Source organism: Lates calcarifer, linkage group LG5 (assembly GCF_001640805.2).
Source record: "Lates calcarifer isolate ASB-BC8 linkage group LG5, TLL_Latcal_v3, whole genome shotgun sequence".
Taxonomy (NCBI): domain Eukaryota; kingdom Metazoa; phylum Chordata; class Actinopteri; family Centropomidae; genus Lates; species Lates calcarifer.
The window spans coordinates 8529608-8551787 of NC_066837.1; the positions used below are offsets into that span (position 1 = coordinate 8529608).

A 22180-nucleotide genomic window follows, 5' to 3' on the forward strand; every position below is an offset into this window, starting at 1 on the left:
TATGGGATGGGTGTGGCAACTAAATTCTTCAGATTCATCTTTCATGTGCTTTGTTAGTAACTATTCACCCAGAGGCCAGGGCAGATACTTTTTCATTTTACATGCTTTATGGTCAAGTTGGTCTGTTTTTGAGTCTCTTTTAGAGATAAATATGAACAAAAAAACTCTTTAGCGTGCAAGCTGGCACTGACATTTACTCTTAAAAGGCAAAAGTGTGGACAGTAACATTCATCTTGCAGCTGCAGCTGTATTCATTTTGCAACTTTTTAAAATGTTAAATATGTGGCTCCCTCCTCTGTGCTGATAGATACAAGGCAAAGAACTGTGAGCAAAAAGCATGACCCCGGTGAAAGTGGAATTGTTCTGCTATGCCGGATGTCTGCCAGTCAAACAGATGAGCACTCAAGCATGAGCCTCTCCTTGGAAAAGGCACAAAAAATGTCTTGTACTTTCCCGTTTGTCTTTTCTCTTGTACTTTGTCTTATTAGCACGTGTACATGTGCACACATGACTACCTCGGCTTTGCTGGAACTCCTCTCCTTACACCAACCTGTCTAACCATTTTCACCTTCTCATTCATGTTTAACATTCTCTATGTAATGTCCCCCTCTCAACTAATTCTCTCTCTCTGGGTGTCTGAAACATTTATTCTATATTACACTGCTTGTTGACTGACAATGTAACACAGTAACAATTCAGTAGTTCACCAAGCAAATCCCACCCTCTTCAACTGTGCACACTATGCATTACTATGACTATAATTGTTACAGATTAAAGCCATTGTGTTTGTGCAGGACATTGATTTATGTATATGTAATACCTGCTGGTTTGATAGCTCAAATCTGTCTGAACATTATCCATATCTTAATGTTCGGTCAGATGCCTGCATCTCTTATTTATGTCTAACATTTGCAATCACCTGCATGTTTCTTCCTGCAGCAATCTTTATTATCCACTGCAAGTTGTCAGCTTCAGTGTAAGCATTAATTAGTCAATATCATGGTATTTAATTATTTCATTTATTTAAATATTTGGCTTAAATTATGATGTTATATTTGTTAATCTCAATTTATGACATCTCGAAATGTTTGGTTGTGTATTGCCAGTTTTACACCATTAGTTTGCTTATAGAGAGTTGACTAATTTGCATTCTTGATACACTGGCCTATATTGTTTTTGCCATGTGACTTCTGGCTTCAGGATTCACTAGGGAGCTACCTATTTTCCCTTGCCTGACTACCCTTCTTATTACATGCTTCAAGCTAAAGTGAGAGAGCTGTAATGATGACTAATGACAAGAGAGGATCCCAGGCCCAAAATGCAAGGACGCTAAAGCAAAGCAGGGTGAGAGAATAAATTAGCCATACTGCCAAGTTCCCCTCCTCTGTTAAATTTGAGATTTTTCTGACAAGTTATTTTGTGTGTTATCTCTTTCCCTGAGAAATTTTTCATTACCAAAGGCAAGAGGTTTGGCTGCTCTCAGTTACACTCAGTCATTGCAGTTCATCAAGTTACAGTGTGTGAACAAAGGCAGCAGCAGCAGCAAAGAGATAGTCTATGTAAACTACTCGAACCTTTGAAATGTGTCCTTATGTATACTGTATGGTTTTGTGGAGGTTCCTTATCTGGGCCAGCAGGGACTGGAAGTTTGTAATAGATTCAGGCTCGTCGCAGAAAGTGGACAACACCCATACCTGGTAATGATACGGGTGTGCCTATGCCATAATTCACTTTTATTGGTTTCAGATAATAATGCAGTCAAATATGGCTATAAATTTCCATCGCAGTTATCAAAGTTGTAGAGAGATAGCAAATAACACAGACATGAAAATGGCTGTTATTATAAGGGTTGTCAGTGTTTCCATTGTCTGGAAGATATTGGTGTGTTTATGTTGCCCTTTGCTGCCTTATAGTTTGTGCTTGTTGAAATAATGGGACCTCACATGTGCAAGTTAATCAAAATATTATACTGTAGCTGCATTATCAGCAGCTCCTTCCTCATTTTTGTTGCAGCACATTTGCTCTCTGAGGGCCTTGCCTTTTGTTTTATCCAGACCTCCTCTTTCAGCATATTTAACTCTGCTGAAGAAACTAAAGGAATAATAAGGATAATTACCGTTTATCTGTTTATAGTAGTTCAGATTGTTTATATTCAGCACTATAAACCTCCAGTTTACTCTGGTCAAATGTTAAATGACAGGAGCAGTAATTAGGATATCACCTTGGTCAATTATTTTTCTGCGAATAAACACGTGAAGTAACACTTTTCATAAGCAAACTAACACAAAGGCATGTGCACACATCCTCTCACCCAAGCTGAAATACCTACCACTGCTTAAACATACATACACACACACCCTTATCCCTTTCCTACAGTCCAAATGCACCTACTGAGCACCTGGTGAGTGCTCGTAAGTGGGGTTTGGCGGAGATGAAAAGCACTAAAGCAAATTCACTTCTGTGAACTTTGCTGTTAAAGATCAGAAAGATCACTGACACTGCTGGTCAGTTTCAAACATTTAAGCATCTGAAATAGTGTTGACCGATGTTATAACTACTGTATTACTTAAGTCAAGCCGCACACTGACCAAGGAATTTACATGTCCAATAGAAGTGCTGTGACGTGTGTTTTTGCATTAGTGGAGAGCAGCACAAAATGTGTTTGTGCTATTTATTCTCCATGCATGCTGCTTTAGACTTTTTAAATACTTTCAGTTATTACTAAATGTTCATATATTCTCTATTAGTTCTTCCAAAATGCAGAATCTACCCATCCCCCACTCTTCCATTTAACCAACTAACTCAACTTATAGGACTCACATGTGTCTGAAAGCTCTTTGTTTGCTCAGCTGAAGGCTACAGCCCCCACATGGCAGTAAGGAACTCTCTGCCAGTGAATGTAAACAGAGGAGCACTGACTGAGTGTTGTCAATACACCACCTTGACATGTTTCAGTAGAGGAGGCCTTCAACCAGCCCCCATATCTGCCTGCTCAGGGGCAGACTTCTATTCTCTTCATAGCCAGAAATTGATTTCAGAGATCACTCATGCTGCAGGTGGTAATATGAGACTCAGGGGCATGTGTTGCACATAAAACTGTTCCCTGAAATGATGTAAACTTATGAGTTTGTCTATGTGTCTCTCATTTCTTAGGCATCATTCGAACACAAGAAGTGTTGGATCATGAGACAACGCCTCACTACTGGCTCACAGTGTACGCCATGGATCGTGGCGTGGTGCCGCTTTCTGCCTTTGTCGAGGTCTACATTGAAGTGCAGGACGTCAATGACAATGCACCGCAAACCTCAGAACCTGTCTACTACCCGTCTGTTATGGAGAACTCCCCTAAAGATGTGTCAATCATCAAGATAAATGCAGTTGACCCAGATGACAAGGCCAGTGATAAACTCACCTACAGGATCACAAGCGGCAACCCCCAGGGTTTCTTTGCCATTAACGCAAAGACAGGTAAGATTGCTGTAACTTGGATTGCACTTCATGTCACTGTAAATTGCTTCTTCAGGGCAGGAAGTCCCTGCTGTGGGTCAAGAGCTTATATTGTATTCCAGGACAAATGCCAACCTTAAATATGGCTTCTAGCTTAAGAGAGAAACTTCTAATTACTACAAAGAAATCAGCTCACGGTCCTTAGATTCAAAAAGTGGACCTTTTCAGTGCACAGTTTATCTAACCACAAGTTCATAAGTATAAATATTAACAACAAAAGCTTGTTATGCAGTTTTACATCACAGGGATCAGATATATCCTAACTGATGGATTTAATGATAAACAAGTTTAGCCTGAAATTCCACATGTATTTTGCTTATCTAGACACATCAACTACTCCAAAGGTCATAAATGTAGCAAAAAAATTGCTCTATGTATTAGATTGTCCTTTGAGACTCAGGGCTAGGTTTTGGGATATACTGTAGTGTATGGCTGATAAGGTGGTGTGCTTCTGTGAGGTTCCTGTTTCCTTTCTGGTGAAAAGGAAGAGCAGTGTGAACATTATATTTTAACCCAGGACAGGAGTGGGTTGAGCCTACAGGGGTTTTTCCACTCTAACACTCTAAAGTGTGTTCTCATATGCGTACTCTGGAAATGGTGTGATGATTAATATTTCATTAGGTTCTTTTAAAGTTGCTGGAGCAGGCTATGTTTAGTTGAATAGCAGAAGAAATACGTGTAATAGGTGCAAAGTGAGGCTCCATGTACAGACAGAGCTACTTTGTAAATTTACAGATTTATTCTTGTTAAATTCTGGACTCAGAATGTGACTGTGATTGTGCTGAAGAATTTCTTCTATATTTGAGCTATTAAGTGTACTTCACTGATGAGGCATTATCAAAATATAAATCAAGGACCTGAGTTACTGTGAATTTGAATAACTTCCATTTTGACTAACATAGATCACAGGAAGCAAAATGAGATCCTTAAACTCTTTCTGCCTCTTGAAGTGCCAGTTATTGAATTTGTTTTTCTTTCTTACCAAGCTTACACACAGGTCTCTGATTGCTTTAAATGCAAGTGCTCATTAAACTGAATTGAGGAATGGGTAGTGAAGCAGTTGCTCCAATTTGTTCTCCCTGACGTGTGTGTGTGGTCCTGTTTCCCAAGGTAGTCACATCAACAAACTGGAGTTATTTTGGTTGGAACTGGCAATGTGAAGTTTTCTGACCAAATAAGGTTTCATCATGTAGCATGCCTCCCAAACGAGCCTCCAACTAATGCTGGGCATTCCCCAATAGACAGAAAGAGAAAGAAAAATGAATGATAATGGTAGAGGGGAAACCTTAGATACGCGGACACAGAAGGTTGATGTTTTGTCTGTATGCCTGACAAGATCAACGAATGTATGCTGATAACAAGTCTGTGAGGCTGGAAAAGAAAAAGTCCTGGGAAATTGAATATTTATCTTCCAACAAAGCAGTCATACATAACGCTGTGTTAACGACGTAGTCAGACCCCGAGCTGTGGAGAAAATATCTTTGCAATCACCTGTGTCTTTGAGATGCAGTCTTAGTTTTTTTGTCCTTCCGTGGACAAGTAACCTGTGATAATACAGGACCAGAGCTGGAAAGCAATGTTTACACTGAAGCAGCTGCTCTTAAACGAGCAGCATAGCATTTTGGTATTTCATTTTGCTACAAGACTATATTTTTCTCTTTTCCCACAAAAGGACGGCTTCTATTTTGATGAATTCCTTGGAAGATATTCCATCATAACTGTCCATTGTAAACATTACAGTACATTACTTATTCAGCAGTTGACTAAAGTCCTCTTACCCCACATATCTCAAGTAAATATTTCCTACTCCAGGATTACAGAGTATTTATGAAGCTTATGGTCAAGTCCACTGTAGGAAGAACCTCAGTACAGCAGAACAGGCTGTATTTTTATGTGGTGGTACAGAGGACACTGAACCATAAGGATAAGACCCATTCATGCATATCAAAGCATGTTAAAACTTTTATCAGTGGGACACCAGAGGCCTTTGCGTCAGGTTCAACAAAGAGTGGCGTGGACAAAGAAAACTTCATTAAATCACTGCTCGGATGCTTTGTTTTTTTTTTTCTTTTTAGTTTTTGAAGTTTGTGGCAGCGAGAGGAGGTAGAGAGGTAGGTGGGGAGAGAAAACAAGAGAAAACAGGGAGCCAAGTGTCACTGAATACAAAAGAAACAGTGATATTTGAAGAGGGCCAGTTAAAACAGCTGCAGCCTTCATAACTAGTGTTTTCCTAAGAAATGGGAAATTCTATTTTATTTATGTAAATCTGTGGTATTAAACAAGATCAGGACAGATATGATAACGCTCCACATTATCAACTCAGTATGGCATTTACCCGCATATTACAGGTTTTTGAAAATGTTTAAATTTACAACATGCAAGTCTCTGTAATTACATGTTCTAAAATTGCATTGGAAGCATAGGCCCTGTTTTGGCATATCTACAAAGCTCTGCAAAGGGGTGGGAAAAAGGAAAAGACGTTAAGGCCTATGTTTTGTGTGTGGGTTTTGGAACTCCTCAGGCATGTGTTCCAAGCTAACTAGCTAGCCCTCTATCATGGGCTATGGCCTTGTGCTGCTTTCCAAGCAGCCTGTCAAGCTTCAAACACATATGAAGGCTTTGCTTGACGCCTTGGGTGGCGTTGGTTGCCCTTTTTCCGCTCAGACCCACAGTGGCTCAGCAAAGCCCAGGATGAAAGGCTTAGGCCTACTTTATTTCTGCCAAGTAAACAAGTCCTGCTGTTTTGTCTGTTCTGACTTTAGTTTGTCATTAAAGTGCAAGGCCAGCTCGTCTCTCTAGGAGACACTATGGCAATCAGAACGTCTGAGAGCTCAGAACGCAATGGCTTGATATAGCCTTGCTTTTGAGGGGATTGAAGAAGAGAGAGGAAAAAAATGAGGCAGATCCTTATGGAGTGAAAATTGTGCCAGTCAGCTGGATATGAATTATGTGCTCTAAATCAGTATGAGATCAGTGAATTTGAATAGTGCTGTTCAGGTCTGAAATTATAAAAGACGAACCAATGCTCAGTTGTCTTGTGGCACAGATCTCATCCCACCCACGAACATGACCGCAGTTGTTCCAGTCTCCTTCAGGCACCTTGGTTTGGCGGCTAAAGAGAATTCCATTTCTTGGAAAAAGACTCACACTCTTGCTGTTAACTGGTCACAGCAGGGTATGAGACAGATACGTTTCTCTATGTGCTGTGCTGTGAAAAATGTTCCTTGGTTGTATTGTAGGGCAATCAAAGGTTGTTTATTACTTGGGTGTAAATTTAGAAAAAAAGCATGTTTTGTCCACACATACAGCTTTTGAGACAGCCTGCCCACTAGCTGTCTAGTTTTATTTTCTCTTTATAAAGGAGTTGTCAGCACTCTGAGCTAGTTCATCTGAGGTTGTTGACATGAGTTGCGCACCTTTTCTGTGGAGAGTGAGCTGTGTTCGTTACCTGGTGAATCACTCGCTCTCTTCTCTGAAATGCATCTACTGTGCAATGACTTAGTGGACTTTGAACAGCGCTCTTATGCCAGAACATGCATGTGTTAGGAAAAGGGCAACCAGGCAGAGCATGTAGTCAGAATTCAGGCACACACTGCACACACTCACACAGGAAGTTATTCATATCTTAGCCAAGGAGAGCGAGCTGGGGCAAAGATCACTGCGATAGCTATCTTATCTTGCTGAATGCTCATTACTCTGCTTCCTGCTGTACCTATTGTACCTCTCTATGTGTAGTATTTGTACTTTCTAAATTGCCCTAGTGTTGTCCATTGACTTTTTTGACCAAATTATCATTAGTCTATGTTGACCTGGCACATGGGATTTTTGCCTGGAGTACCTAAAGTCTGTTGAAAACCCCAGGATAGGATATGGTTGTCTGTACCTGATAATGTTAATAACGGCAGGTTTCATTCCAGTGGTTAAACCCAAATGAAGATAGATAGAGAAAAATGAATTCTTACTGGGTATTGAACAGTTTTAGCCCATTCTCTTTCTTCGCCTAAAGCTAGCAGCTCATTGTCATGGAAAAGGAAAAGGAATGCCGTGGGTGAAGCTTTGGCGAGCTTGGATACCTTCGACAGGTTTTATGTGCATTTGTCATCCCTGGGGTTGACTGAAAAGGTAAGGGAAAGCAGCCACCAGGATTTGCAGCTGTGAATCATCCACTTTTCGTGGTGTTCATATCAACTTTCAGTAACGCCTTCTCTGTTTGGGAGAGCGAACACACACACACACAAACACACACACACACACACACACATACACTGGTGTTATCAGTGGTTTACGAAAGCCCCAACAACTATCAGGGGAAGTGAGATAGGAAATGGACACTTCCAACAACTTCCTGATGTTTCCGGTGATTTGGGGGCCGAACAATTGTCGCAGCTCTCAAAAGAGATTGTGAAAAGGAAATGTGGAAATGATAAATTGGTTATTTTCCTCTTCAAACTACAAAGAGTGGTCATGGCGGCTTAGTTGGCTAAGACTCAGCTTAACCACACTATCTGTGAAACAAATTCAACCTGGGGCCTTTTTGGCATGATATCGTTTTAAACATTTGGCATTCCCTCTCTTTCAAAGAGCAAAGAAGGCCACGTCTCACCACATCTTGGCACTGAGAATGGATGAAGTTTTCATTGAATCATGACTGATTTCTATGAACGTTAGATTGAAGAAAATTCACCCACGAGTTCTGTGTAAAGATTTTCCTGACATTCCCTCCAGCTGGGAGGAGGGATAAAGTAAAGGTTTACTCATCTCTCAACTCAGCAAAAACACTACAGGAGAGCTGTGATCTGTTGAGTGAAAAATGAAGCTGGGCAAATTAATGTGCAAATGTGAAATCATGATGTGCCAGGTGACCAACCTCATGGCCTAAAAGCAAGGAAATAAACAGACTTGGCCTAGCTGGTACTTTTAATCTGTGTAAAAATGAGGCATAGTAACCATGGCAACCACCTATTCCATCATCACAGATCAAGTGACACCTTTTAATTAGACCTTTGACTGGTGTTTACAGAAACTGTGGCAAAGACAGTGTATTGACACCAGTCACAACAGAGATGCAACGCCTGCATCTGTCTGTTAGAAGGAGGTCGAGTGAGATAAACTCAAGCTAATATGCAGAGATAATTTGTGAGCAGATGAAACACTTTTCCTAACATTACGCTATCACTACACAGTGAGTTTGCAATGTGTACTGTTTACTTTCAGTGTCACTTAAAAGGTTCCTTCTCAAGGGTTAACGTGGGAGTGCTCTGAGACGCCTCTGTTTAATGGACCAGGTTGGTCTTGTTGGTGCACATGAAAATACGATTAGTGTGTTCTCACCTACTCAAGTGAACCATACAAGCAAGCTCTTTAGATGTGGAAGGCCTAAAAGTACCTTGAAAAAAATGAACAGTACAGAGTTAGAGTGGGTAGACTACAGTATGTGCAAGTTCGAAGGGAGCAATACATTTCACTGTATTTGTACTTTGTGGATGTTCAACTTAATTCCAAATACGTTGTGGGCTTTTCTCCCCTTCATATGGACATATACCATGTAAACTGGCACAGTGAAATTCATCCTTGTATCTTTCCTAAATATTTGGTTCTAGAAGTTTGGTGACCCAGTGATTACTCCCAGGACCAGTTGGTGAACCGCTGTAGCCGTAAGCTGAACTGCTAAGATGCTAGCCAGATGGGTACACTATTGCATAACAGCTCTCCAAACGTATTTTGACTTTATCCCCTTTGCTATTTACTCCCCTCTACCATTTTGCACAACAATGGGACTTGGCTGGTTTTACATGTCCATGAATGTGACAGATAACAAATGATCAGTGTTGAAATCCACTAAATTCTGTGCGGGAGAACATAAAATCATTAAAGCAGACCCTTTAACGTGTAAAACCATCTAAGAATATACAGGCCAACCAGTATCTATGAGAACCAAAAAAAAATCACCGAGCAATATCAACATTTTTTGATACTTTATATCATATTTCTGTAATGTCATGTCTTAAATATATCCCAGAATTTATGTGTACATAAAAGAATTTACGAAGGTCAAAACTACCAGTAGGCACTATGGCACTTCAGCTGCTCCACCGCTTCCAAACATCCCATCCATTTACACAACACCACATAACATTCACTTTCACAAGCACTTGGGAACCTGAATCCCCTACAGCCCCAGCTCTTCCATGACGTGGTTGTCTTTTCAGATTACAAATAAGCCTTGCAGCTGTGAGGTGCTGAGATATCTCAATCCTAATGTAAACAATGCTTCCCCACTAAATGCCTTTTTACACATTTTTACAAAGAACCTAAGTATGTATTAGTGTGTTTGCATTAGCCTATATGGCCTCTCTTTGTAGCATTTGTTAAATTCTGTTTGTTTTTGGATGACAGGACAGGGTATTTCTTGGACTGCACTGTCTTTCAAATTGCATGCCAAGCACTGCTTTCCTTCTCAGCAACAGAGAACAGTCAGTAGCTCTTGTTCAGCAGCATCTTGGAGGCTCGGTTATAAAGAAAGGGACAAACAGCTCCTACTTTGAAGTACCAGTCTCTTCTTAAATTCCCACAGTCCTTTGGATTTTGGTGTACCACAGTTGGTATTCGACAGCATCGATGGCAGTGAAAACAGCCACTGTCCACAGTGTTGTCTTAAGCTCGAGTGGCAGACACTTAAATCATAATGAAGCTGAGAATACTGCCATAGTTGTTTTGGGGTTAAAATGTTGCAGTCTGTGTTCCTTATTTTCCCCACTCAAGAGAAATAGCAAGTGTTTAAATAATGCATTTTCAAAGATCTCTGTCATATCTCAAGGACTATAAAATTGCACAGACCAGTCCAACCACTGCAGACACCCAGCACATTCCCGATTGTCTGGAGTCACAGCTAAATGTGTGTCACATAAATATGTGTGCCACTCTCAAGGCTGCTAATCACAGCGGCAATGCCCTGGTATGAACAAACCCAACAATGTCCTGGACTCCTGAACTCCCTCCAGGCCTCCATTTTAGAGCAGTGGTTGTAGCGCTGAAGGACATGGTTGAGAGTGCCACTGCTGCTTTGCTGTTGTTTTTCTCCCCCTCTCAAAACAGTGTGGCTATAATTACTGTCGGCCCAGCTCAGCCCACGCCTGAGGATGGCTTTTGTGTGTGTGTGTGTATGTGTGTGTTGTGACAAAAGCTGTGGGTTAGAAGTGCAGACTCCTTTGGTGAGCGCTGGCTTCCCAACCAATCATTTTACAGCTCCTTAACGTTTAGGTGGAGATACAGAGGTATGCACCTTTATTGACTGGAACGCTAATGCCAGCAAAGTCCTGCATGAGAGGATCGTTCCTGGTGAGCATGTAGCCATACAGGACAAGGTTAAATAGATTCTAGTTTTTGCATGTTTAGCTTTTTTAGAAAAAAATTTCTTTCCTGAAAGTGATATCAGCGCTTGGATATTAGAGTGGGAGGCGAGTCCCGTGGTCAGAGATCTGGCAGCGAGCTGGCAGCGTGTCGGACAGAAATGGAACAGGAGCAAACAAAGGCAGTTTAATCCACAACTCAAAAATAACTTCTACTCATCCACAGCATATGCAACATATTTTTTGCATTTCAGATGTTTGATTCTCATCTCAGACATCTCTACATCTTGAAGTAGATGCTGGTTTCATGCTCCATCAAAATTCTAAAATACTTAAATGTTAAAAATGTGAGAGAGCACTAAAATTGAGCGTGTGGTTTAAACTACTTCACCATGCAGCCATGCTCCAAAACCGCAGAGCTGACTATTATAGAACTGAAATAATTAGTGATTGAATCGATCAGTTTAATCGCCAGCTATTTTGACAGTTGATTAATTGTTTAGAATAATTTTATTAGAGGTAAACCCAACCCTATGGGACTCACTTTATGTGATTGAAAACAGGAACCTGAGACAAACTAAAGGATTACAAGCAGTTGCTCATTATATGACAGGATGGCCTGCTGCATTTGAAATGTGTATTCAAAATACACATGCTGACAGGAGTCATTGCCACCCTGCTGCGAGAAGGTCGGTGCCCCGCTGTTGCCAAAGGCACAACGGTATCTGGAAGGAGTCCTTACCGAACACCTTCCTGATTGTTTCACTCTTGGACAATTAGATTTCAGCAGGGTTTAGTTCATGAAATCTGAGCGTGCTCTCTGCCTGAGGGTTGCTGAGAGCTCAAGCTGTTGCCATTTTTTCTTCCTGCACCTAACCACAATGAAATAAGGACCAAATATCTTTTCAGTTCCCGTTTTTCTTTTTTTTTCCTATTTCCCATCCCTATTTACGACTGGAGGTAGCAGTGCTAATTTGTGTTTCAAGTGGAGAAATAGAGAGGAGTGTGGGGTTTATACCTGGAACAAAATATATGGTTATTGAACAAGTGCGTGTACCTAGAAACAAAAGGTAAACAGTAATGTTCTTCCCTGTGTCATTAACTCATCTTCCAGTGTACCCTCTGTTGCTGCATCAAGGTATAAATTATATTTGTGAGATGGGACTTTACAAGGCAGAGCTAAAACCAAATTTTTATTCTCCAGAGCTGGGCATAGGATAAAGGCCAATCATATTGTGACTTGATTGGTTTTGCTAATGTTGTTGCTTTGCTATGCTTCTGTACTGAGAGCACACTCTTTACATTGTGTCTGTTATGATACCAGGCCAGGCTTTGATTAGGCTGCTGATTTGCAGAGGAATTATAAATCAGAGAGTTAGACTCAGTGTAGTTAATGTTGTCATCTGTATTCTGCTCTATAATACATGTACAGGGAGAAGAGTTACCTAACACGGCACACAGGGAGCTTAAAAACATTATCATCCATCAGCTCCAGCCTTGCTAAAGCACATGAATAATTAGTCAGCCTGGTCTGTTTTGATGTGACACAGCAGAACTATTAGCTTTGATGGTAACAGCTCGCTAGCTCATGTAACCCATGCTGATCCTCTGCTAACTTTTTAGCAGACGTCAAACAATATGGCAAAGAGGAATTCCTGCAGGTCATATAAATTTACTAAGCTTAATTTGTGTTGTCAGTGTTGAAACGCCCTTTTCCACAAAGTGAGGAGGTATATTGTATGTAACAGCACTGGCAAAGGGGGGGAAGAGGCAGGTCTACCTTTTGTGTTAATATAGATTTGTCATTCATATTTGCACCCTCAGCGAATGTTATTTTGCGTCAGTGTAAAATTAACATTTTAATTTGTTGCCCAATAAAAACAGGGGTTACACCCACAGGAAATGTTTGGTGCTCTTTTTTTTTCTTACCAGATATCAGTAGACCTTTATCTTCCCAGCTCACTGTGAGGATTAAATAAAGCCTAAGATGGAGATGATAAAACATGGGGGAGCAAAAGCGCCTTGCTCATATGCCTCAATTGCAATGCAGAGGGAGGGCTATTTCAGGACCTGTAAGTTGTGGCCTGCTATTCTTGTCGCAGGCATATGTGCCATTGATGGGTTTGGGTTTCGGAAATCCTTTGCTTTATGCTAATCAGACGCAGTGTGGCAAGCAGACAGCTCTGGTGCGGTCGAAGCTGGCATGTCTACACTCGGTGTCTCTGCAAAGTTGCAATTACACTGGGAGTGAGAACAGAACGCTGCTTATAATGTAGCCATGTAGCAGTATCCTTCCCTCCTTTTCTTCTCTGCGATTCAAAATGGGATTAGCTAGGAACACAAGCTTGTTTTATTTTTACTTTTTTTCAAAGCCTGGCTTTACAAAGTCCTGTCTGTGTGATTGATGTCACACGACATCAATCCTCCTACTTTAAATGAATGATAGAGCTCAAAAAGACCCTTAAAACACTTCAACTAGCAGCCGGATCTTTTCTGAAGTTTCCTTTTCTCTGTTTCAAAAAGGACTCAGGACTCTGAGCTATGTCTGACTGGCTGTCTGTTTAGTCAGCTTGTGGAAGAACTAAAAGCAGGGTGTCAAGGTTGTGCTGCTGTTTGGGCGCTATTTGCAGACCTCTGTGATATTTCACATATGTAAGGCAGTGTGGTGGTCTGTCTGGCAGCTGGATTGACCAAAAACAGGGAAGACCTGCAGGCATAGTACTCCTCCAGATGCAGACTCTTAACTCATGGGTGACTGATGAGATAACCAGCAGAGTTCAGTTTATGTCACCCAGCAGTGATTGGGAGGATTGCTATTGTTGTTGGGTTTTGTTTTTGAGTTTTATTAATCACATATTGTTTCTGCCCTTTTGCACTGACCTAGTGTTTGCTGACAGTGTCTCTTTGGTTTCTTAAAGAAAAGAAGACAAGAACTTGCGGTCTAGTTTGTCTGGCAACTTGCTGAACAATCGTAGATTTCTTAGGCCCATTGTGATATCAACATTACAATATAAAATTTCTGACAAGGAGATTTTTGCAGCTAAAAAACTTTAACTCTCTGAACTACATGGTGGAGACATTGCCTTGAAACGACCTCAAGCATATCTTTGACATTTCTCTCCTGCAATTTCTTTTTACTCACTGGTCAACATATACTACTGCATATACTGATATTTTGACCTGGCCTGTTTATATTTTGAGCTCAGCTATGGCATTTTCAGTGATAGTTTTGGTTTTGAGTTTAGAATTGCTGATATAAAATAAAACAATACAAAATTTATGTCACTTGTTTGTTGCTTTCTATAATTAATTCTAAATCTGTTTAGTTAATTTTATTATTGCTGTCTTTAACAGGTCTGGTTACAACTACCTCAAGGAGACTGGACAGAGAACAACAAGATGAGCACATTCTTGAGGTAAGCACTATATTTTGGCTAATTTTCAACTCAACAAAATGGAGACGGGGCAGTGTGAGCCTCTTCTTCTATAACATGGTAGTTAAAAACTGTAAAGGTCAACTTGTTAAGTTTGACAGTTCATGTGCCGCATGTTGCCAACAAAAACAAGTCTTGTTAAATATGCAAGAAGTGTCCTTTTTCGGAATAAGTTCTCCTTGTACTGATTTCCGGATGGGGTGGGAGGGAGAGGTGGGAGGCATGTAGGAGATCCTGGTGACTGTTCCTTTGTTCTTTCCCACTGTTCCATCTCGTGGATGGAGCAAGCCGGGACAGGAAGCTGCTGTCAAACCAACAGGCCAGTGTCTAAACTTGTGGGTTTTAATTGAGCTCAGCTCTGTTCTCTCCTGATGCTTCCCTCCCTCTCTCCCCCACCACAGAACCCACGGTTGATAATGGGCGTTTTAATTGTGTTTCCGGTGCTGACAAGGGAGCAGATTGGACGCCTTTTAATTATTGTTAGAAGTTACACAATTCAGTGATCACTGGGTGACGGTTAATGCTGGTGCATCTGGTGCCTGAGCAGTGTTATATTTCATACTCTGATTGCACATTGCGACTGCGCTAATTTCATTACAGGACTGAGAGCAAATGATAGGGATGAAAGTGGGGATTAAGGGAGGACTGTAATGTTGGAGGGAAACTTTTAGCTGATGAATGAAGTTGTAAAAGTTTGAAAGGAAAAAAATACAATTGAATCTTACGTTCTTTTGACTATTGGATTTCAGGGTCAGAAAAAGGTTCCCACGCAAACCCAAAGCTCCTCCATCCAGCGGTTTGCTGTAGACTTTGCTACTTCCAACATGTGGTTGAAAGCTGTTGAATTACTATGTTGAAATTAATGTCTGATGCAAAGTCTTAGTGTCTTTAACAAAAAAAAAAGCAAATTCCCGCCTAAACCGAGTTCATGAATGTTGTTCATTTGTCCCATTTGATAAAATGCCTCCAGACAGACATTTAATAACCACATTAAACACTTAGCTCGAAACTCTGTTACGCTTTAATGTTATGCCAGATTCAACAACCCTATTCACTTCATGCTGATTCTCGCTTTTCTGTGTAATGTTTATTACCAGAGCTTACTATCATTAATCAGATACTGTAGTCCAGTGCAGAAAGGACTGCAATTTTCCAGGAAAATAACTAATTAAAAGTTCCTCTTGCACATTTTTGTTTAATTTGAATATGAGTTGGGGGATAATTTAAACCAAGTAACATTTGACCTAAATAGGTAGAAAGTGGCTGAGTGAACACAGCCTGAGAAGATATGTGTAACCATGGCAACTTAAGAAGTTTTCAAGTGTTGGTCACTGGTTGTTGGGAATCCAGCAGGAAGCGCTTTATTGGGCTATAGAGCAGCACAGACCCCCTAAACCCTACAATTTAGATCTCCCCACACCCACACACACCTCAGTGTATCTTCAGAGCAGCTAATTAAGGGTTAATCATGACTCAGAAGAATACATGTGTGAGCACATGCCCTTGTGTGTGTGGAATGGGTGCCGGCAGAACAAATCGAATTGAAGTCCTAGCTGGTGTTGAAGTTTTTGTACCAGCTTGTTGTAGAAGAAGAAATGAAACATGCGGGGCAATGTGGAACATGTGGAGCAATTAGGGTGGGGGCTGTGTCAGCATTGTTTGCACCAAATGCCAAGAGGAGGTGGAGGGAGCGCAGGGGGGCTCCAGCTTTTATCATGAGACGGATGGGGGTTGGTAGTTGGTCGTGTGCCTGCGTGTGAAAGAGAGAGAGCGAGCTAAAGGCAGAAAGCTAGTGGGGGAATTTGAGAAAAAGCAAAGCTGCTCTCCATGGTCTGTGTGGGCTCTAGCGGCAGGATGAGAGGCCTCTGTCCCAGGAAGAAGTGGGGAGGGGAGGGGGTTAGTGGGTAAATAGCAAAAGTGGGACATGCCAGGACATGCTGTCGATGGAGGCCTGAGACAGTAGGGAACGCACTCTAATGGAGAAGCAGAGGTGAATGAGCTGCTCACATCTGTTGTCTGGAGACTACTGCAGCATGCAGTTGGCAAGACACATTTTTAGATTGGTGCTCTGTTGTTGCGGCGCTCCAAATGCAGATATTTAGTTTACAATTATATAAAACAGAGACAATTGGCAACTCTTCAGACATGAGAAGCAGAAAGTGACAAGTTTATATAAAAACTGTGAACAGAATTAATATTTTGATGAAATTTAGAAAGCTAATGTATAGCCATTTTTAACCAAATATTTCCAATGGAGCCAAAGAGAGAAACTACAGTACAAACTGCAGTAGGAACTAAAATTCACACTGGAATTGTCCTAGGAGTAGCAATCTGGTGATGGAATTCTGTCTTTTTTCTCTGTGTAATTTAACATTTGTTGCAGAGGTACAGTGTCTCCTCTGAAATGTATGTACTGAAATAAGAGTTGCACTATACAAGTTGAGCACTATTTAAACAGCTGTGTGGAACTTCAGCTTCAGTTAGATCCCCCCAGTGTTATAACAAAGAGCAATCAACATATGCCATTTTTTATATAGTGACAATCTTACACAGTTGCACAGAGTTGATCCCGACTCCTAGGTTGTTTTAATTAACACTGAATGAGTTAAATCCACATCATTTACATATGGTTTGTCAGAAAAAAGTTTTGCAACAGCGAATCAGAACATAATGAGTTGTCTCAGTTTCTCAGTTGGCAGCTTCACAGCAGTTCAGTACTGACGCAAAGAGACACGCTTCCTGTGCAGTTTGCCTAATTATCAAACAAAGGCTTTTGATGGAAATGTTCCAAAGAGAGGGATGTGGTGATAGATAGATAACTGTGTGTGCATACAGACACACACAGTGGCGATTAGGTGCTGTGCATTAACATGGTCACTGGGTTGTTTTTTCAGTCATTTTTGTTTAGTTCTTTTCAGAGTATTCTAGATTATAAGTGATATCAGGCTCTATACCTTTATGCCTGTATGGGACCAAAAAGCTCCTGTGATCACATTGGAAATTTTCATTTATAAAGCACAGGATAGGCACCAACATATCCTCCCTGAGAGAGACACTCACACTCAGGTTTCTTTTCATCCCATTTAATTAATTCTGCTCATGTGAATAGCACGGGCAGCTGCAGGCACTGTGAGAAAAACAAAAACACATTACTTTAGTAATTGAAACTATGGCACCAAATGGTGTGTGCCTGGCCCTGGACTCCTGACTGTTTTTAGTGAAGCACTTAGCAGATGGTTTTAAATGACTGTGACATTTGTCCTGCCCATCTATGGTAGTTTTTTGTTACAGAATTTTGTGGCTAGAAATGCTCATATCCCTTCCATAACAACCCTTGTGCCCGTTTTTCTGGAACTATATGAAAATTGTGTTTGTTTAGATCAGTGTAGGGCTCTATGCTTTTGATTAATCTCCTCAAACTGTACACTCAAAATGACAGAGGACACAACAGAGTGTTAAATAATGGCACAAAAGCGTCAGCATGCCGCAAGTAACATTTGATGTCAAGACTTATATTAAGCTTCATCAATGATGCAGTTATGCAACACTGTCTTTTGTGCCAAGCAGTTCTGGAGTTTAAAAAAGCCCCCTAGGCTTTAGTTGAGGGCAGACCTAATGTTTATTAGCTGTGCATAGTCATTTTTGCCAGTTTGACACACAGCAGCAGAGTCACTGCAGCTGGTGCTAACAGTATGAAGAGGTTGCAGCTAATTAAAAATAATTAGCTCTGGTGGGTTGTTCATGTACCAGCCATACAACCTACTGTTATCATTATCACAGGCAAACATAGTAAATGATATTTCAGATTAGGAAAGATTTCAGGTGAAACAAGTCATGTTTACCAGAGTACACCATCTCTAACCTGTAACTCCTCAGAGGCAGCAGAAGGTCCAGTATTATCTTAAGGGTTAAGAAAATGTCCTCAATTGCTTTAATTGTGTTTAATGTGGACACTGAAAGGTAAGGTGATTCTGCCCCACAATGCTGCCAAATCACCAGATTTGGGTGCTTCAGAAAGTTTTCCTTTATGCAAAAAAAATGATTATTAGAATTATTATCATTAGGCTAAAATAGGGGCTCAAGAGTCTGAAAGCCCTTGAAGTGTGGTGCTACTGCTTATATCCAGCCAGACAAAACTGGCTTTGAATCAAACAATCGCACAATCAAGGGACCAGAATTATTGATATTAAAGTTGTCTCTCTAGCAGGGCTGCAAATACAGTGCATAAAATCCAATTTAGTCTTGTGTTCTTCTGCTGGAGTTTTTAGAGCACTTTATGACTTAAGTGTTTGACTAAATTAATCATCATACTGTAGAGATTACATTATTAGGTTAAAAAGATAAAGACAATAACAAGTCTCTGGCTATAGAGCAGTGTATAGCAGCCTGTTACTAATGTGTATTTGTTTTGTTAAATAAAGAATGTGCATTAGAAAAGACCCCCCGACAGCTACTCTCAGAAGGAATTGCCTTTAATTTTGGCTGCCAGTTAACTCCACTTAAGAAGTGAAATGAAAGGATGATGAAGGGGAAAAAGCATGCTTTCCTTTTTATCTTTTCCTTGATTAATTTCAGGCGCTGGAATGATGACTTCGCAAAGGAGTGTCTTGATCTTTATAAATTCCCAGGATAGTTTTATATAACGTTCAGTGATATTGCTGGCATTATTCACTGCCTCCTCGTCTTTACTGTGTCTATATCTAAAAGAAAACAATAGTGACATTGTGAGCTGAAATGATAAGAGATACTGAGTATGATATTGTTGTGGATTATTAGTGTGATAATCCTTGTTGTCAGCCCCAAGCCCTTGACTCTATATAATTCTTGGTCTGAAGTCTTCATTCTGTCTTCTCAGATCACAATCACTGACCACGGCGTTCCCCCTAAATCCACCACTGTCCGCGTCATCGTCCAAGTCCTTGACGAGAATGACAACAGGCCTTTGTTCCTGGAGAAGATCTACAAGATCCAACTCCCCGAGCGGGAGAGGCCAGAGAAAGAGAGAGCCATGAAGAGAGACCCGGTGTACCGAGTCATCGCATCGGACCGTGATGAGGGGCCTAACGCCGAAATCTCCTATAGTATCGAGGAGGGAGACGAACATGGCAAGTTCTTTATTGAGCCCAAGACCGGCCTTGTGTCCTCCAAGAAGTTCTCTTCCGCCGGAGAATACGACATTCTCACAGTAAGTTTCTAATCCCTGGGCTTCATTCTGTCCTCAGCCTGATAGTCTCTCAGTGAGCAGCAAAATTTTTACAACAGATGCTTGTTTATTGTACCTCCCCATCCTCTCAGGTTTTCTAGCCCCTTTGTTTCTCATCCCTTTTTTCATTTCTTGTGTTTAAAATGCAGTAAAAATGTCTCTGTAAGACGGATCGAAAGCTAAGTGGACCACAAGTGTAGAAGACAATTACTTGAAAACCATTTACTTGAAATTTTAGGGAGCTGTTCTGAACATATATATGTTTGCTTTTTTCCTGTGAATCTATAGCTGTGTTGCCTTGGTTATTAAGAGCCACTTTGGTTGGTTTTGTCAATTTTGTCACAATGTTCCGCGTACTGACAGTTTTTAAAGAATGTCTGTGAATTACACTATGTGTTATCTGTTTGAAAACTACCATTATCCATCAGTCTTCCACCTGTGAGAAGAATTCAGCTCTCAGTTCGTTATCTCAGTTGGTTCTCAAAACTGCAGTGATAACTCGTTGGTGATACCTAAAGTGGTTTAAACCAGATTTATGTCTCTAAAAAGTCTTGTGTGCTGCTGCAAGACGACACTACTCGCCACAGTTTACAGTAACTGAAGTCCTGACAAAAGGTGGAATCACAAAAGAGCACCACACAAAGAGTGTTTTGTCAGTCTGAGTACAAGGTTTTCTTGCCTTGTGGACAGCTCAGAGTATGGAAATGCTTTTACGATTGAAATACAACCCATTCTGTGGATTTGTGCCACAAATCAGTGGTTCTATTTATGCATCTATTGTGTTTAAAAGTTAATAGGGTTTATTGCTGTATTTTAGGTATCATGCTCCATAACCATTCTTTCCCTTACATTCTGTTGCATAACAGTGTGTAACACAGTCTTTTATTCTCTGCCTCTCTCTCAGATTAAAGCCGTCGACAATGGACGTCCTCAGAAATCCTCCACTTGTCGTTTGCATATCGAGTGGATTCCTAAACCAGAAGTGCCGGAGGATGCAGCTCCCCTGCTTTTTGAGGAATCCCCCTTCACCTTCTCCGTAATGGAAAGCGACCCTGTGGCGCATATGGTGGGCGTTGTCGCCACAGAATCCTCTGATGTTCCCGTGTGGTTTGAAATCACAGGTACTGCCTGCTTCACATGCATCTCTATCATTATGTGTATGCATGCGTACTGTAGAAATGTTGTGTCATAGAAATGCTTTTTAGATAGAAAAACTCTCACACTTAAGGACTAACATAGTGTGTGATATGGCTCGTTAATGAAAAAACATTAACAGCTGGTAAGTTTTGGGGTAGAAATGGTAGCCAGAAAAGTAGTTACAGCTAGCCTTAACTAAAACTAAAACTAAATATACTTGCTGTCTTTCCCTAGTGGTGATCAGTCATTCAAAAATATCCATTTTGATGAACCAACTTCTTGGTAATTGAGTGTATTGTTTTATATAACGAAGTGCTAATCCAATCACTGATGTGGAAAAAAAAGCCAGATTCTGAGCTAAAGCTAACTAGATTAGCAGAGCAGCAGTATTTGCCATCTCTGTTTTGGAGTGGATTTCATGGTGTGGTTAAGCTACCTTAAAATTACATATTTGAATGTATTAAATTGTAAATTAAGTTATTACTCAATATACTGTAAATTTTAGTAGCTGACAGACAGCAAAACATGTTTTATCCTTTTAATCATGCACTGTAAATAGTCAAATGTATTTTCTTAAAGATCAGATGCTGTGTTTCCTATGAATATTATATAAAGGCAAACTGCAGTACCTGCATTTTTAAGTCTTATGTAGGTTTTATGGCTATAGCTTCTGGCCATAGCTGTAAGTTCTTAATTAGCCTAAACACACATAAATGAAGGTATTACAGCCTATATTTTATGCAGTTTACTGGCCGGTCTGAAAACTGGTTTTCTCAATTTACTACCTCTGCAGTAATTGCTGTCTGCAGGTGTAGAACAGTTTAGATAACAGAATTGTATCATGTATCAGTGGCAGGTCAAAACCAATAAATATAAACCCAACTTTCCTGTGTAAGGCAATTGAGAAACAGTATATTCCCCTATGACTTTGACTGGAAACTAGGTTTTGAAGTGTTAAAAAGTAGTTCATCCTCTCTTGAATGTGTTTTTACTTATGCTAAGCACTATGTGCATGAGAAGACTTAAATTGACTCTTCAGAAATGCTTGCCTCTTCACCCTTCCTCCCAGCCTGTCCTCCCTCTAATCAATGTCTGACTGACACGTCTCTTTTCTTCTCTTCTCTCTTTCTGTGCTCTGCCAATGCTTTCCTCTTTTCTCTGGAATGTTCTATTTGGTTGGATTTTTGCAAGACGGCATAGAGGATACTGAGATGTTTTACATCCTTCAGATGGCTTGTGACCACAACTGTACAGCAGAAGGTAGCTGCTGGGATCTTCTAATAGGCTGTGCTGTATTAAGAGATCATCGTACATTGTCTGTTGGTGCTGCCTGTTGGCTGTGGTTGAACTGTGTTGTGCCACTGGATTCATGTTGTGCCACATTGTTCATCTAACCTGTGACCTGATGTAGAATCTCATGAGAACCAGGAAAATTACCTCTCCTTGTGTGAATCAGAGCTCTATTTTGTATCCACTGTTGTATGGTTTATAATAGAGATTTCTGAATAATTTAGTAGAGTGTTGTATTGTTATACATTCACCACTTTGCA

The 22180-nt window shown here is 40.6% G+C and overlaps 1 protein-coding gene across 1 annotated transcript in view; it reads left to right on the plus strand.

Annotated features, from left to right (window-relative positions):
- LOC108901663 (protocadherin Fat 1-like) overlaps positions 1–22180 on the plus strand; it is a 71790-nt gene that overhangs the window by 12651 nt on the left and 36959 nt on the right. Inside the window, 5 exon segments of the mRNA XM_051070548.1 lie at positions 3154–3468; positions 14211–14272; positions 19146–19475; positions 20398–20614; positions 21822–21890. Of these exon segments, the coding sequence (XP_050926505.1) occupies positions 3154–3468; positions 14211–14272; positions 19146–19475; positions 20398–20614; positions 21822–21890 (993 nt within the window).